We start from the raw sequence: 16,793 nt of genomic DNA, 5'->3' as shown, positions 1-16,793 counted from the left end.
CCCTTCTTTTGGAAAGGAAGAAGGTCTTGGAAAGAAAAATAAGAAATATTAATGAATTGAATCAGATACAAATCTAACACAATTTTGGGAACAAATTCAAAGAGAGGTATTAGAATCACCATCATATTGTTGTAATAACACTATTTTAAAATACTGTATAAAATAATACTATTACCTAGTTTTTCTATAGCACTTTTCCCAAGCAGCAGTAACACTTTACAAAAAGTTCAGCTCATTTTACAAATAGAGAATTTGAGACAGAGAGAGAAGGAGAACAAGTGAGTGGTTAGAGACAATGCCAGGAAAGAATTTATCTTCTGAATCATGGTATAGTACTCTGTCCAGTAAATTATACTGTAATACAAGTCAGGCATGAAAGCTTGGTGTTTTTTGACCTAACAATTAAAAAGACCATCTTGAAAATAAATTTGCTTTAAAAGTGTCCATAGAGAAGCTTATGAGTTCACAATGTAATAAGTGACAATACTGAAAACCTAAGCAGAAGTGTGACAGTAGGACGAACAGCTCTCTCCATACTGCAAGGATATAATGTCTCTTATGCTGAGAGAAAGATCACATTTATTCACTGTATGAATGCCTGAGTAATCACTTGAAAATGGAACTCATTATTCATAACATATGTACTTCACTGAAAGAAATCACTATTTTAATTCAAGCACTGAATAACGTAGAAAAAAAATCAGTATTCTTCTCAAACTTCCTAAAGTTTAGACACTTTTACTTCTGCAGTGATCTCAAAAAAAGTTCATGGTGTTTGACAGCTGTGGCAGAGGTTAAATTAAATCCTGAGATATCCTGTCCTATCTCCCTCAATGTCATTATTTCTATCCCTCTCACCCTACCATCATAGTAGTCACAGTTCTTTAGACTATATTCACTTGTCACCTACTTCGGCCACTTTCCTCGTCATTTGTTTGAATAGCCAGGTGTGCTGACTGACTAGGTGTCAATTTGTTGTGCGTTTCCTTTAAGTTGTCATATGGAAATAAGCAAACATCACCTCCAGAACAAACAAAAAGCAAACTGTGAATGTTTATTCTGAGTATTCCTAGGGGTCAGATAAAACTGCTCTGCAGACACCAGTTAGAAACACATGGTTCACAAACTTCAGCATTCAACTGGTTTTTGCTTAAGTCTACCAATATCAAATTCTCTGTGAGATTTAACTGTGTCTCATTCTTTATTTTAATTCTATCACATTGTCCTAATAGATGGCATGCAGAAATGCTGTTCGAGCTCCATTACCCTTTAGTAATCACAAATGTCTATTAAGAATGAGACTGTTCCAAGAAATAATTTATTCACTAAAGATGTCCTTCAGAATATTACAGTTTCTCGATTAGAAACCAGAGTTAGAAAACTCAAACTGAGTTCACCGGATGAGAAATATGCTTCATATTGAGGATTTTCCCTTTATTTCAGTACTTAGGTTTAGAAGACTCTTGTCCAGCGGGAAACTTAAAGTCAAATTACAACAGCATTAAAAATGTTGCCTTTGTTACACAATGTACACATGTATTCTACTGATGCTGCAGATTATGATTTATAGTACTTCTGCCAAGAAATCTATGAATCTTACTCGATTTGACTCTTTCCTTGTTCTTAAAAAAATCATTCAAATATTTTCCCATTGTGACTTAACCCCTCTTTCCACCACAGACATCACCTCTGACATCTTTGGAGACTTGCTAAATTATGCTGGTGTATTCAGCAGTCACTCCACAATACTTACTGTTTTTGTGCTAAAATTTGTAAGATTCAAGTATTGAAGAAAAATGTCATATGCAAGAGGCATTTTGTCTTGCAATATTTACACAGTAAGTAACAGGAACTTGCCAATATTTTCATCATCCTGAAAAAAACATTTTTATACATTCCTGTTAAAAGCTAGCTCTTTGACCATTCCACTGTTCTCTAATAAGCATAACATTCATTTTCAGATTTTAGTTCCTGGAATTCAAGCATAGCAAAACCAAATGTTTTGCTCCTTAAGAGGCATATCTGTGACTTCAAAAATTTTTGGCAACCATTAATACAAAATGCTTCCATGGACCGAGATCCAAAAAGCTTGTATGGTGAGGGCATCTACCAGATTCCAATTCCTTGCAGTAGCAAGCCAGGAACCATGGAATATGGGAAGGAGAGTGCTATACAACAGCATGCACACTTAACAACACATACAAAATATGTATGAATTATATACCGGGATAAATCCGTTCTCAGTATTTCAGTTTTGGTTCTCTTTTGTTCTTACCCTTAACACTTGTACTCTTTTCTCACTTTCTTCTCGTGTCCTTTAATTTGTCTTTCATGTTCACGACAGTTTGCTGTGATCCTATGCTCACTATACCTATTCAACAAAATCACTTCTTCTTGTTTTCATGGACAGAGGTAATATGAAAAGATTTATGAACCATGCCCACACTTTCTAACATAGCAGACAGTATGGCCATACTTAGAAAACTAGATGGACTGAGCAGCTTGAGAAGTCTATGTATGGAAGCTCTGTTTCCTTTACACTGTGTATAGCACAAAGGTAATATATATGCATATGTATATACACACACACACAGACACATCACGTAATATATTTTAGATACCATAACATTGGTAAATTCCTATGATTTTTGATAGCAGTGAGTAATAATTAATTAAGCCATTGCCATTGGCCAGACCATTTTAGTATCTGACAAAAACAAAAGAGCAGCCTCATAAGAAAGCACTTGTGAATATCCTTGAATATAGAGGAGCACAGAGCTCCATCTGGGGAATAGAGAGAGAAGTCCTAAGAAATTCAGACAGCAAGGGAATGAAGCTGGAGAAAAGGCTAGGAGAGACTACTTTAATATTTCAGGATGAAAAATGGTATTTACATTGAACTGTAAACTGAAATGTAAACTACCATGCTATGAAACTACAGGAAACGCATGTATGTTTAGAAGCAGTGCTCCATTTCAGGGGGGCTATATACAATAGTGTGGTCACTTACAGAACTGAAATAATTAAATATTAACACTTTGGGTCAATTCCAGAATGCTGCAGGGAAAAAACATGAAAATGCCAAAACATACAAATAAATTAATGCAGTTTTGTTATTGTACATATTTTAGTGATCTCCATTTTATCTTCAGTACTGACCAGAGATGACTACATCCTCTCATCTAAAGAAACTTTAAAAAACAAGGTTAGCTCAAAGCCTTATGCTATTAATCTCTTCTTCACCATTGCAACATGCACATTGTTGTACATGTACATTGAATTTAACATCTGCAGGTTATGGACTCTGCGGCTTATAATATCCTCTCTTTTTATAAAGCAGATGAGAAGCACTTTTTTCTTTGAGTAGACATGGAGTATCATGTTAAAAACATCTACTTTTTTGGGAATAACTGCCTTGGGAGGCATCAATCACGTTTATGCTTTTCCCTTTTGATAGTATGTAAGAGAGAGCTGAGGTTGACATGTTTCTCAGATGGGATCCACACAAGGAGAGAAGGCTGGTGGCCTCCTTACTCTGATTGGGATACTCTGTAGCATACTTACTTGCCTTGCTTTGCTGCCATAGCATGGAAGCTGAGGAAAATGTGTCAGGCAGAAAGTGGAAGGGTACACTGTGTTTAATTGGTATGTGAACCATCTCTGTCTTTATACAGTAAACTAAGAGAAACTATACTTCTTTTGCACAGTTGCATTCATAGATGTGTCAGCGGATGGGATAGGAAAAGAGAAGTATCTTTCAATCAGTGTTTGCTATACAACCTACATTTTTGCTCTGCAATAAAAATCAGAATCATTCCTACCTTCATATTGAGTGTGCTCTTCCTCTTCACCATTTACTTACCGGGTCTTTCGTGTTTAACTGACATGCTTCAGCAAATCTTTACAAGCATTGTAAGTCTCTAAAAATTTTAACATTATATACCAACACACAACCATTGCATGACCAGTGACTCAAAAAGAACGTGAAATCAACAACGAGAGTAAATTAATGAAGCACATTATTGATTTTTTCCACAAAAGAGATTTTCTCAGTTCAAACCCCAAGGCATGAAATTCAAGTTTGACACTGCCACAGCTGGATTACATTTTTCAGATGGTTGACTTGAAAATGGGGATCTGATCTAAGCAGTCAGACAGATATGTAACTCTGCAGTTAATTGAGCAAGTGTGAAGAGATGAGAGTGTATCTTATTCATTTATTTTAAAAAAACTACTATAAAGTAATGATTTTCAGAAATGCAGGGGTCCAAAATTTCCATGGAAATTTTCTGAACAAATATTTCAAATAACTGATCTAAAAAATCGAATTCTGAGGAAAAGAAACTTATGGGAAATATTTTTTCTTACAAGGATAAGTGAAAAAGTTTCACATACATTTTAAAATATTATTACATCTCAATCCCTTTACATACTTTCTTTAAGTATTTTCCCTTAAAATACTTTAAGTATTTCAAATAAATTCATTTTCCTTTAAAACTTATTCTGTAAGACAAAAGTGAATCCTATCTATTGGATCTTTGTAACTATGTATCGAGGCTCCTGGTCAGTAAAGGACATTGCCTTTTTTACCAGAGTACAAGAGTGAGGACAAGGGTTCTTTCCCGAGTATTGCCTTCTCTTCTGCAAATGGGGGTTGCTGTGCAGGCAACTTGACAGCAGAAAAGACAAAATTATGGGGACAAATACAAAGAAACAAGATGTAGCGTAAATGACAAATAGCTAGTATTTTTTCCCCATTTTTTGCAGAGAATGATGGAGATGGGAGGGAGAGAGAAAGGCTAAAGAGATGTTCTTTTCTGCCTCCAAAGTTTATACAAAAATATTCCTAGTCATTATCAAGAATCATCTATTCTGAGCGGATAAATACCTGTGACTACTTAGGTCACCTTATGTGGCAGCAATCTCAGCAGCTTATCTCAGCATGCTTAAAACCAATAGTCTCCTGGAGGAACATTATCTCTGAGCAAATTCATTACTAACTTGAATCAAAAAAACATACATAGATTTGGCTACAGCGCAAACTGCTTTGAAAAAAAATCTGACTGAAAACATTTCCTCCATGAAGTTAACGACAAATTATATGAGAGACATTTCCTGTTCTCTCAGATGCATCAGCAGTTTGCTTTGCATATAAACTCAATTACATGCCCTGGAAAGTTCTCCCCACAACAGCACGAAAGAATGGCTTGATTATTAGAAGAAAGAAATCTACTAATCTACTAATAAATACATGAGAAACACCCACATGCAGAGACCATATGAGCGAGGGGAAAGGAGCACACCGTGGTTTCACAAAGCACACGGAAGCAGGACGTGAGAGCGACCGGGGAAGCCTTTTTACTGGTAAGAAAAGTGGATTCTCACCGTTCTGAACAAAATGGCTGAACTAAGAGCATCTGACTCGTTATGCCCAAATACCCTCCTCCTCATCCTAGCGGTGCAGAGACGGCAAGGGGAGGAAAGCCCCAGAGCAGCATGGGAACAAAATAGAGACTTGGTTAGTATTTAAAGCACATAATGTAAATACAAATAGTAGTAATAAGCGTTCCTTTAATTCCTTAAGTAATATTCGGAACTACCTGGAGGTACAGCTTCCTTGGCTCGCTTGCAAGCTTTGTTAGATTTGAAATGTTCCTACATATAGGGAAGGCGCAATTAGACCCCTCCTCTCCTCCCTCAACCACCGCCCCGTGAGGTTCCTGCAATAACTTCCTTAAGTATTTAACTTTTTATCTTTTTATTTTATCTGTGAATGCTACCTGTGCTCATTTTCAAACATGTACTACAGTTATGTTATGACTTAATTTCACTACAGATTTGCAGTGTATAAACCATAGATACTCTAAAATTTCCTCCAAATTAAGATTAGGAAATCAATTTAATCTCCAATATTAACAATTCCACTCTCCAGAAGAAGGAGGTTGGTATGCTGGTATGACCAACATTTTCTAAAAACATTCCAGAAAATTCCTGTCATTCAATTTACAGATTTTTATTTATAATCTAGGAGGGTATTAAATTAGCAAGATGTGAAAGAAAGGTGATTTGAAAAAGAGAAATTTTCTAATCATTCCTCTTTTTATATCCCATATTGTTTTCTGATATAGACATGAAAAGAGATTGTTAAATACCTATTTTTGGAAGGTGAATATGTACTTGTTTGTTTGTCATTCTCCTCTCATACCTTACTCTTAACCTCTGTATTTCACAGGGCTGGTGCTTAAAGGTCTAGAGTGAGATGCCTTCCTTCAGACCTCAACAATTTCTAGATCAGCCAGAGGACGAAGGGGAGTGCCAAACACTCCTTCGCTTTGTCAAGACAGTGATTAATGATTGCTCATATTTTAATTAAACTGGAATAGAAGAGATTACAACATGGGATATGCAATTACGTTGGCATTTTCTGTGCTACCCAAGGGATAGGTAATCTCTCTGATAGTTATCAAATACGCGGCTGTGCTTTGTAAATGACACATGAGGCTCTGCACTGCCTTGGAGATGGTAAATTGATTTTCCTTCAGTTCATGGCCCATTGAGTTTGAGAGGGAGCAGTCTGCGCTCATTTGGCACAGAGGCCAGGACTCCCTCCTGGGAAATGAAGGGAAGTGCTCACATGCAATCCATAGATCAGAAAGCTGATCCTGAGCATGATTTCCTGCTACTCAAGACAAGAAACAGCCCTGGACACTCCACATACTCAAGCAGTAAACTTGAGTTTCTAAAATCCAAATATGCTAGAGAAGACTCCAACCCTGCGTTTTAAGACAATTACATTTCTTTCTCCCTTTTCATTGTCTGCTGCTTCTTCTCCACCCACTTAATAACAGCTTGGTACTGGGAACGGTTTGTTCACATTTCAGGAGTTTTCAAGGAAGCCGACACAACAGCAACTTCAATTTCTGTTTTATAACTCTACTGTGGAATGTTATTTTTGTTCCAAGGTACTGCAAGCATGTCAGGGAAAATTACATATGACTCAAAATAATCAGACCCTGTAGTAAAAATCAGTTTAAAAGAGAAAAAGAGAGACATATTACCTGGTCTGGGGAGGGCTTGTGGTTGGTTTGGTTGGAATGGGATGAGGATTTGAGGTGATCATCCTCATAGTTGTCAGCCATCAGCTTCATGCGGTTTTGAGTCTATTCAAGAAAAAGAAGAACCTCATTCTACCTTCTAATATAACCACAGGGACTAAGGGAATAGGATATTTATGTCATCCTGTATACCCAAAATCCACATAGATGGAAAAAATAGATAAGTGAATAAAATGTTAGTACATATTACTACAGAGAAATAGCAAAAATGGCTAGACATGTACAAACCACTCCACTCTGAGGCTAAGTTAGTTTTGCAATTAACCGGCTCGTCTGAATTGTACCTACTAAGCCTTGTGCTGTACGTGTGTGTACAGAGAAACTCATTTCTTGTTAAAGAACGTTAGGATTAAGGTTCAAACAGCAGTCTGGAAAACAATTCATTGAAGACATCTATTAAATGTGCAGAAGTTAGCTGAAAATAAAACAAATGATGAAGTTAGATTTACCATAAGAGTAAAAAATCTGATAATAAAAATGCCGAATATGGACTAATTATATAAGAAAAGTCCATTCAGTATAAACATGCAAATCTGTTTTCAATGCATATAGCAGGGAGTAGGAAAAAATCCTGAAACCAGTAAGAAAAATCTGAATAATTGAAAAGCCTTCATGTGAGGAGATTAAAAAGAGAATAATACAGTGATGTAATTGAGATGTATAAAATTACAAACTGCATAAAGTCAAGCTGACAATTATCAAAATATGAAGCAAGTTTCTTTACTTGTTCTTTTCTTCAACTTCTAAGGAAACTGCAAAATTCCAAGGATATATAATTTTTTAAAAATACAGAATATAAAATACACGCGGAACCCTTGACTACCAGATACGTTCAAGGCAAATTTTTAGTAAGTTTAAAATACAAATACAAATTCAAGGGAACCTTCTGGTTATACAAGGACAACTGACTGATTACATGTTGCTCTTCTTCTCCTTGTTCAAAATAAACTGTTTAAAAAGATAGGTATGAATAAGCGGAATAGCACCTTAAAATTACAATTTGAGGAAAGCAACTGCAGTAAGCATTACATTATACCACATAATTGTGACTGCGAAGGAAAGTTACTGACATAAAGCCCTGTTACAATATACTACCCTGAAATGAGGTCCCCAAGTGCCTAGAAACACACGCACACGGAGAGGAAACAAGTGCACCTGGGCCAAATGTTACCCCTGCGCAGCAGGGCTGACAAGGCCCAATCAGACAGCAGTAACAGTATGATGATGATGATGATGATGAGGATGATGACAATAATAATAATAGTAATAGCAGCAGCGTAGATGGGGCTACGGAAGAGAGCTGGGCCCAAGATCAGGCAGAGTGAATGTTTGTCCCTGCGCACGTGTTAGCTGCTTCACTGGAGCATATCTGGGTGCCACTGTCATTGGGCACTCACACCTGGAGCAGACCCACAAGGGAAAGGAGGCATTTCTCCTCCCACCTCATAAGGTAGACAAAGCCCCCTCTTGAGCTTTGTGAAACCCTTCTATTATTAAAAATAAAAGCATAGACAGACTTGCATTAGATATGATACATAGTAAATTATGTATAGCTAGACATATTAAATCATCAAAGATTCACTACAATTAAATGTCTTAATAAAAGTTCAAAACCTTCTATAAAAAGGCCAGTTATTGATTCATTCCCTTCATAACCTAACGGCTTCTCACTAAAAACTATAAATTTTAATGAGTGTCTCGAGGCTAGAGAATGTAGATTCTATTTGACTGTATTCAGGTCATTATAGAAAAAGTCCGGGGTCTGAGTCTGGATTTGATTTTATTTTGGATTAATTAAAAAAAAAGTTAATACTAAATTGTGGTTGAGGAAAGCAACGTTACCATACAAAACCGTTATATTGTTTGCTGAGTTTTGTCTGACAAGTTTTGAATTACAAGTCTGAGTCTTACCATTCATAAGTCACTCATTGAAATATGCTATATTAATACTTGGACAACCAGTTTATTCTCAAGATGCCTTCTCAATGTGGTTTCTTTAATAACTTCTTCTCTGCAATGACAGCTACAGATTTTAAATTATTTTACATTTCTTCAGAAATTTTTGTTCTTCATAACAAACAACTTGCTGCATGACTTTCAAAGCGTGTGTGAAAGAATCTATTAAAAAGTAGATAAAACATCAGGCTAGCAGAACATTAGTATAGCACATCATTAACTTTTCTATGATAAAACTTTGTAAAGTTCTTCCCAGAGAAAGGTAACATACTTTATGATATTGCATGTTAAAAACCTGTCTTAGCACCATTACAGGAATAGAAGAATATACAGACCTAAACATTTGGAGCACAGCATCTCTCACAGAACCTTTTAAAGTGGAAATGAAGAGGTTGCATACTTCAGTTACTTAATTTCAAGTAGATTATCCTACTATTGATACTTAGTAGCAGGTATGAGGCTGAGAGAACTGGGCTGGTTTAGCCTGAAGAAGAGAAGGCTTCTTTAATTATGTGATAGGAGGGAACAGAGAGTATGGAGCCAAACTCTTCTTGGAGGTGCACAGTGACAGGACAAGAGGCAACGGGCATAAGCTGGAATACAGAGAGTTCTAATTAGTTATCAGGAAAAACCTCACAGTGAGGATGATCACCACCAGCTGCCCAGAGGTTACAGGTAGCCCAGAGAGGTTACAGCATCTCCATCCCTGCGATACTCAAAACTCAATGGATACGGCTCGGAGCAATCTGATGGAGTTGGACATACTAGAGCAGAGGTTTGGACTAGATGACCAGCAGACGTCCATTCCAACCGCAATTATTCTGTAATTCTAATTAGTTGGGCTTTTAATTTTCAGTTTCAAAAGAAAAGGAAACTAAGTTCCAAAATTCCGCTTGGTTGCAGAGATATGATTTAGCTCTATGGCAGCCTGTTGGAAAACCTAATCCAAATGGATCCCTGCAACATCCCAGTGATGATAAACACACAGGACCAGTTCACCTAGAAAGTCATTTTCTGTGTTCCCCTTTAATCCAACCTGCCCTTCCCGCTGCTTCTGCTGGCAACCTACGAGTGCAAGTTAGCGATGTACAAGTCCTGGTAAGAAAACATCACGTTCAGTATTGTATTTTCACAACAGGAACTACTACTTAACACACGCATCTTTGGAATTAGGCAAAAATCAAGAGGGGAAAGAAAAGAAGTTTACCTACTGATAGATACCACTAAAAATTATTTTCCAACATTAAAGTTCCAAGCACTGCTGCAGAATGAAGGATATTTTTTCTAATCCTCTTCCTGTCAAACACGGACTTGAATGCTAATTGAGCAACTCCTAGTTGGGAATTTTCAAAGCCACTGGAAATATATGAACTGAGTTTCCCTCCTACTGCTCCCCTCCTAAAGAAATTTCACAAGGAGGGAAATTTCTAGAATCCTGGAGGGCTGTTGGAATGATTTAAAAACAAACAGTTTACTTTACTGTGGGGAACCACTCCAACATCCTGCAGTCCTAAACTGCTTTGTCATTGTGCTATTATACAATCTGCTCCCACCTTATGAGGTTATGGCTGAGATCCTAGGGCAAACATTTCTACATCGCTGTAAAAAAGATGAACAACAAAGTGGTTTAACCACTGTGTTCCGTGCGAAAATAAACGAGCAAGGCAGACAAATCGGCTGCGTGAGGAGCGCCTTTTTCTGAAACCTACAGAGATAAGAGCTCAATGTCAGGTCCACTATGACCGTACCTTTTTTATGCATGTAAAGATAAAATGCCAGATTGAAAAAAAAGGGACAAAGACCCATAACTCAATAGGTTTCTTGAATTTCCCAGAGCTTTTTTTTTTTTGACCGAACAGACATCCTAAACTTATTTCTTGCCTTCCAATCACTAAAATGCCAGAAAACAGTAAGATATATCTTTATGCAAGAAGTTAAATAAAGCCGCCTATCTCCACGTTATAAATAGAGATGGTCCAGGTATAGCACTGGCATTCACTTGGGAGCATCTCAAAGCCTTTGAAACTTTAGTCTCCCAATAATCACTACACAGACGAACAGACCTCAAACCTTTTAGATTAGTTTCAACCCTCAAAATTGCTGAAGAACCATCGCACACCCTTTTCATGCCTCTAACTACAAGCCCAGAATGACTGTGGATAACTTGCCACAAGACATCTGCAGAGCAGAGCCTGTGAACCACACATCTAAAGCATAACATCTGAATGGGGATGGTATCTAAAAAAAAGTTTCCTCCACTTACACGATTGTGCCAGTATAGTGCAATAGATCTTGCCTCCCTCTCTCTCTCTCTCATTCTCTCTCTCTCTTTTTTTTTTTTTAAACAAAACTTCTGCAACCTTGCTTTTGCCTCTCTGCACATTTCCCTAATTCCCTTCCTGCTTCTCATCATTACTTAGCCCTGGCCTCTGTTCTGTCCCTTGCTACAGGAGGTGGCTATTTTGAAAGAAAATGCACCAGCAGAAAACATGAGATAAACTTGTTTTAATCATAAATGTGAATGCTCAGCATCACCACTTTTTTTAAACATGCTCCCTTCTCTTTTGCTGTTTTGTACACCTGCAGAGATCTCTCATTTACTGTAACTATACTTTCCCCACACTTTTTCTGGTTATCGTATAGTTTACTTCCGCATGTATTTTGTATTCTTTAGATGTTTGGGTAAACAAGGAAATTCCCATGGAGCTGACGATTTCAAATGCAGCCAACACCTGAAAATTTTCATTCCAAATAGCACTTGAACAATATTTTAGCTGCCCAGACTGCAGCCATGGTGAATTTTGTTTGAGAATCACTAAGATCCTAATTCATGGATGTACTGCTTCCAAGTGTAGTATCACCTGGAGGTGCCTGCTAGCCAGTTGTCTTATGTTAATTGCAGTTTACACTGGTAGCTTGTTTGTGAAACTACACTCTAAAGACCAAATTCTACAGATTTTATCAAAGTTGAATTATTATAGGAGAAAAAATTGGAACTGCAGCTAATCCACAGAGTGTAGAGATAAAATAAGAGACACATGGTGGAACACAACTGGTAAAATAGTCTATAGGTGTCTTGCTCAGGATTAACAAGTCCTTTATAGCGGCATTCCACATAAAAATCTGAAAACCACAGATTTAACTGCATATATTTTATATATATATATTTTATATATATATATAAACATTATATATTATAATTATATATTATTATTTATTATTATAAATATATTATAATATATAAAAATATATTATATATATTATACATTGTTTATACATTGTTTATAATATATTCCAGAGAATATTTTTATTTGAAAGCTTGCACTAAGTTAGATGTTATTATGAGAATACATACCCTTGTTAAACATTTCTGCAGGATAGCTAGTGTTCTGGTAACCAGTACCTTGGCAAGTTTTTGAAATCAAATTCCATTTGTAGCAATAACACATTTCTGTATCTCTAGACACGACCTCGAATAGATAGCAGATACTAGCTAATTAGATATGCATTCACTACATTAATCTAGCCTGGTTCATACTGACATTAGTGTAACTTACTCAACCAGTTCTCACCAAATCTGTTTCTCCACCATGGAACACAGGGGAAACCATGACATCAAAGACTACCTTCTTACTTTTCTAAATATTTGAGTCGCGTAATTTCTGGCTTTGCTAACTAGTCTAAACAAGCTGTATTAATCCCTTAATGTAGAGTTAAAAAAAGCCCACATTAAGTAAACATTAATATAATGACTGTACTTGTGACAAATGGATATGTGGTGGAGACAGTGTGTCAGGCAGTTAAAAGAGTCATCCCATTTCTCTCAGTTAGAGTTGCATGTTTCACTGAAAGCACAGACATGCAAATGCAATATTCTAAAAAAGTTGTGCCCATTAAAAATGTAAAAAATAATGGAGAAACTGAAGCTAAATTTCTTTTTTCCCAAGTCCTGAGCAGAATTCAGTATCTTTGAAACGTACGTTCTTGCAAAGACTTTCAGATAGTCCTGGTTTTATTTTCTGAAAATATGCAGCAAGCCATATGCTCTGTAAAACCCAACCATTGACCTACTGGAATCTTGCTGTCAGAACCAGAGAGAGAATAAACCTCACCTGTTATTAGACTATGATGCCCTCTGTAACTACCTTGAATACATGCTTACCTTAAACACAGGAGCTCTGAAAAACTGTGTCAACTATTTTACTGTCTGCACCCTTCACATTCATAGCATATTTAATGATTCATGAGAAATTTTTTGTAATATTACATGTTACAAATGTTATGTGCTGAGTTGTTGTTTTTGTTTATAAGGTTTTTAAAGACATACCATGGTGGCACTGGGATTGGGCTGTGGAGATATTCCAAAGCTGTCTGGATACGGTCCTGGGCAGCCTGCTCCAGGTGACCCTGCTTGAGCAGGGGGGATTGCACTAGATAATCTCGAAAGGTCCCTTCCAACCTCAATTACTCCGTGATTCTGTGATCATTAGTAAGGTTTGGCTTCTTTTTAGTGATATTTAGCACTAGCAACTAAGATTCTGCTGTTGACAGGAAATGAACACGGTGTTCACCTGAGTACAAATGCAAAATCTTCTCATTTACTACAAATGTTGTACATCCTGGATTCTGTGTTTTTGTAACCTCAACGAGCACGTGCAGCCTGCAGTGCTACGATTTTCAAAACCTGAGAGATTTAACACAGATTCTGCCTGAGATATAGGCTTCCACACCAACTACTGGCAATGTTATAACAATGTTATATCATAATTTTATCAACCCAGTTAATTTGATATTTAATTATTTCACTTTTTTCTGTCCACCTCCCCATGTGTGATAATTAGAGAAACTTCATTCTGGAGAATGCACATTCAAAAACGTTTGAACTAAACTAAAGGCAGCAGATCATTTAGATATAACATTGTCTTGAGGCCTGATACACGTAGATAGATTTAAAAAAGCAAACTTTGAACTGAAATCTTCCCTGTACACGAATGCGTCTCTCGGAGCTTTATTAGTTCCTTAGGAGATGAACAAATAACTAACTGCAGGACTGCCTACTGACAAATTTAATGAAATCTATTGTTCTGCATCCTGTACAGAGAAAAGCAGTGGTACAAAAGACAACCCAAATCAGCTCACGTGTGTGGTGTTCCGTACTGTGGTATATCCATATGAACATTATATTGTAAGTTCCTTTAGTTCTCTTCCACTCTCTTTAGAGATACCTCAAGCTGTGTTTAAGACTAACAGAATGGTGATAATACAACTGCCTTTCCCTCATTTGTTTCACAAGAGCTGGAATCTGCTCCAAAACTTAAAAGAGTAAAATCTGTGCTTTTAGGGCAATTCATTGTCAAACAAACAAACAAGCAAACCAACCTCCTCTCATGACTGACTACTCAGGGAAAAAACAAATGTTAGTTCTTTGGCATCTTTCCACCACATTTAAGGGTCCTAGACAGAAAGGTGGGTAAGGTGTGTTTTCCTGTATCTAGGAGATATTTGAACAAGGGCTGAAGTCTGAAAATATTTACCACAGAACTGTATCACTGATTTGTACTGACTGGGTGGCCTATGCACGATCAAAGAACAAATGGCATTCTATGACAACATCCTGAAAGAATCCTGGATCCTTTGCGCTACACCAAACCATAAAATGTATTTATGGAAATTGATCTGAAGACAGCAATGCAAAATAAACTGCTTGTTTAAGTCTTAGGATGAAATAAGAGAACTGGTTATGTTTACCGTTTAACAGTGAGCATATAAAACCTTAATAATCTAGGTTTAAAGTATGCAGGTAAATATTTTTTGTTTTATAAGCCTGCCCGACGGTACAGTACGTGAGGGTGAGTCTGATCTCAGTTCCGTGCCACGGCAGGAAGGAAGTGCCTTACTATAAAATTTCCTGCCAGAGAATATAATATCAGTAGTATCCATGCCCTGAAAGAAAAAAACCAACTCATTTGTTTAAATTAGCTTAACGTTAACGGTTTTTTGCTAAATCACACCACTGTTTCCATTTCCCATCTGTTGTGCCCTCTTCACTACTATTTTCATCAGTTAAGAACGGATTTCTTTTGCAGACAGCATAGCTACCCTCGAAGAGTATAGGAGTCCACCTTACTACTTGTTTCATACTGGCTGATGTAATCTGTGTGCTTCAGACTTGTATCCCACATCTTCTAAACCTGGCCTTCCACCCTTATAATAATAACTTTCTCCTGCCCTCCTTCCCCATGGTGTCTCCAGGCAAGAGTCAGCTGTGACCAGTGTGAGAGTACATATGTTCTCAATGGCCGGCCACATGCATATGGCCAGCCATATGCATATCCAAACAAAATATATCACAGCTCAATTCTTCTTGCCTTTCTCTGCATGGGAGCAGTACTTTGTTTTTGCTTGGGTTTTTTTTTCCTCCTCTACCCAGCTGTGGATGTTAATTAAGTTCCTGTAAGATTCAAGATCTTTGAAGCTTCTTTCCTTCTGACAAATTTCAGTGAAACTGGTCCACCGACTTAAAAATTACTTGCTGGGGACTAAAACTCATATAAGCAAATGGATAGTGCTGCCATTTAAACTCTGCTTTGGGTAATGTTAGGATAAATGCCTGGCCCAAACTAGTATATTTTGTTCAAGTTGTAAGAGTCTGGATGTGGTGTCTAAATATATCCTTGCACTAAATGCTGCAATATCCTAGAAGTGGAGTTTTCTGAGGTCTCTCTCCATGCCTTTCTACGATTCTGGGAGGCCAAGTTGCTATAAATTCTCAACTGAACAGCAGACAGCCTCTCAGGTTTACTTCATATGTCTGCTGAATGTTTAATATATACAATTTATTCAGTCTCTTTAACCAACTTTGATACACACCAAGAAGGACAACTCACTTGAACAAAAAAGTGAAATGCTAGTTCTATAATAACGCGAAAGGAAAAAAACAGTCTTTGCCAAGGTTCTTATTACTCAAACTGTTGAAAACTTCTGATTCTACTTCTCCCCCACTCATTTCTTTCTCTCACAGCGTGTCTCTGGATCCAAGCTAAAAATTTCATCATATGTTTTATCATTGAGGGAAAAACAAAGACAAAAAAACAGAGAGAAAAATGAGCTGAAGCAGTCTGGAACGTAAACACTCTTAACAACTTTGACAGGTTGGTGATGCATGTTATTTTACCAAACAAAATGCTTACATTACTCTTGGAAAAAAACGTCTAAGGTATTGCTAAAGTTGGAAATGCATACCAACAATATAGGAATCCTGTGATTAGTTTAAAATTGTGCAACTTAAGTACCAAGGTTAAGCACCAGAGACACAGTTAATCTAACAAAATGCTCAGATATCTGAAGGCAAAAAAACCCTAAATTACCTACCCTCTATCCCATAGAAACAGTCTATGCCCATAGGCATATCTTTTTATCAAAAACAAACTAAAAAAGCAACCCAAAAGGTTTCTTGCTGACATAGTTGATTGGACCCTTTCTATTTTGTTTTGGATATTTACCTGAAATTTCTCCTTCCCTTTTCGCTTCAGCTTCACTCCACACCTTGCTCATCTCACTCTCTTCTGCCTTATTCTATCCCTCTTTCTTTCCTTATTCTTTCCATTTGGCTCCCCTTTCTAAAGTAAAACCACTAGCTTATGCTCAAAGTAACAAAGCTGTTTGTTTGACACAACTGCCTCATTCACTCTGCTGTTGTGTTAATAGTCTCTCTTCTAGCCT

The 16,793-nt window shown here is 37.0% G+C and overlaps 1 protein-coding gene and 1 long non-coding RNA gene across 21 annotated transcripts in view; one reads left to right on the top strand and one right to left on the bottom strand.

The window, feature by feature from the left end:
- Nucleotides 1-16,793, bottom strand: part of ERC1 (ELKS/RAB6-interacting/CAST family member 1) — a 311,410-nt gene that overhangs the window by 28,370 nt on the left and 266,247 nt on the right. For 13 of the 20 annotated variants that reach the window (XM_068947249.1, XM_068947332.1, XM_068947267.1 and 10 more), the window contains one exon: nt 7,059-7,160. In XM_068947249.1, the coding sequence (XP_068803350.1) occupies nt 7,059-7,160 (102 nt within the window). Of the gene's footprint in view, nt 1-5,385; nt 5,453-7,058; nt 7,161-16,793 lie in introns of all 20 variants that reach the window. The other 7 variants (XR_011141700.1, XM_068947348.1, XM_068947358.1 and 4 more) reach the window with 1 other exon arrangement.
- LOC138067548 (uncharacterized) overlaps nt 5,054-16,793 on the top strand; it is a 46,804-nt gene continuing 35,064 nt past the window's right edge. The window contains exons 1-2 of the long non-coding RNA XR_011141709.1: nt 5,054-5,364; nt 16,093-16,222. This is a non-coding gene — a long non-coding RNA (uncharacterized lncRNA). The remainder of the gene's footprint in view (nt 5,365-16,092; nt 16,223-16,793) is intronic.

Source organism: Struthio camelus, chromosome 1, assembly GCF_040807025.1.
Source record: "Struthio camelus isolate bStrCam1 chromosome 1, bStrCam1.hap1, whole genome shotgun sequence".
Classification (NCBI taxonomy): domain Eukaryota; kingdom Metazoa; phylum Chordata; class Aves; order Struthioniformes; family Struthionidae; genus Struthio; species Struthio camelus.
This window is presented reverse-complemented; position numbering and strand designations above follow the sequence as displayed.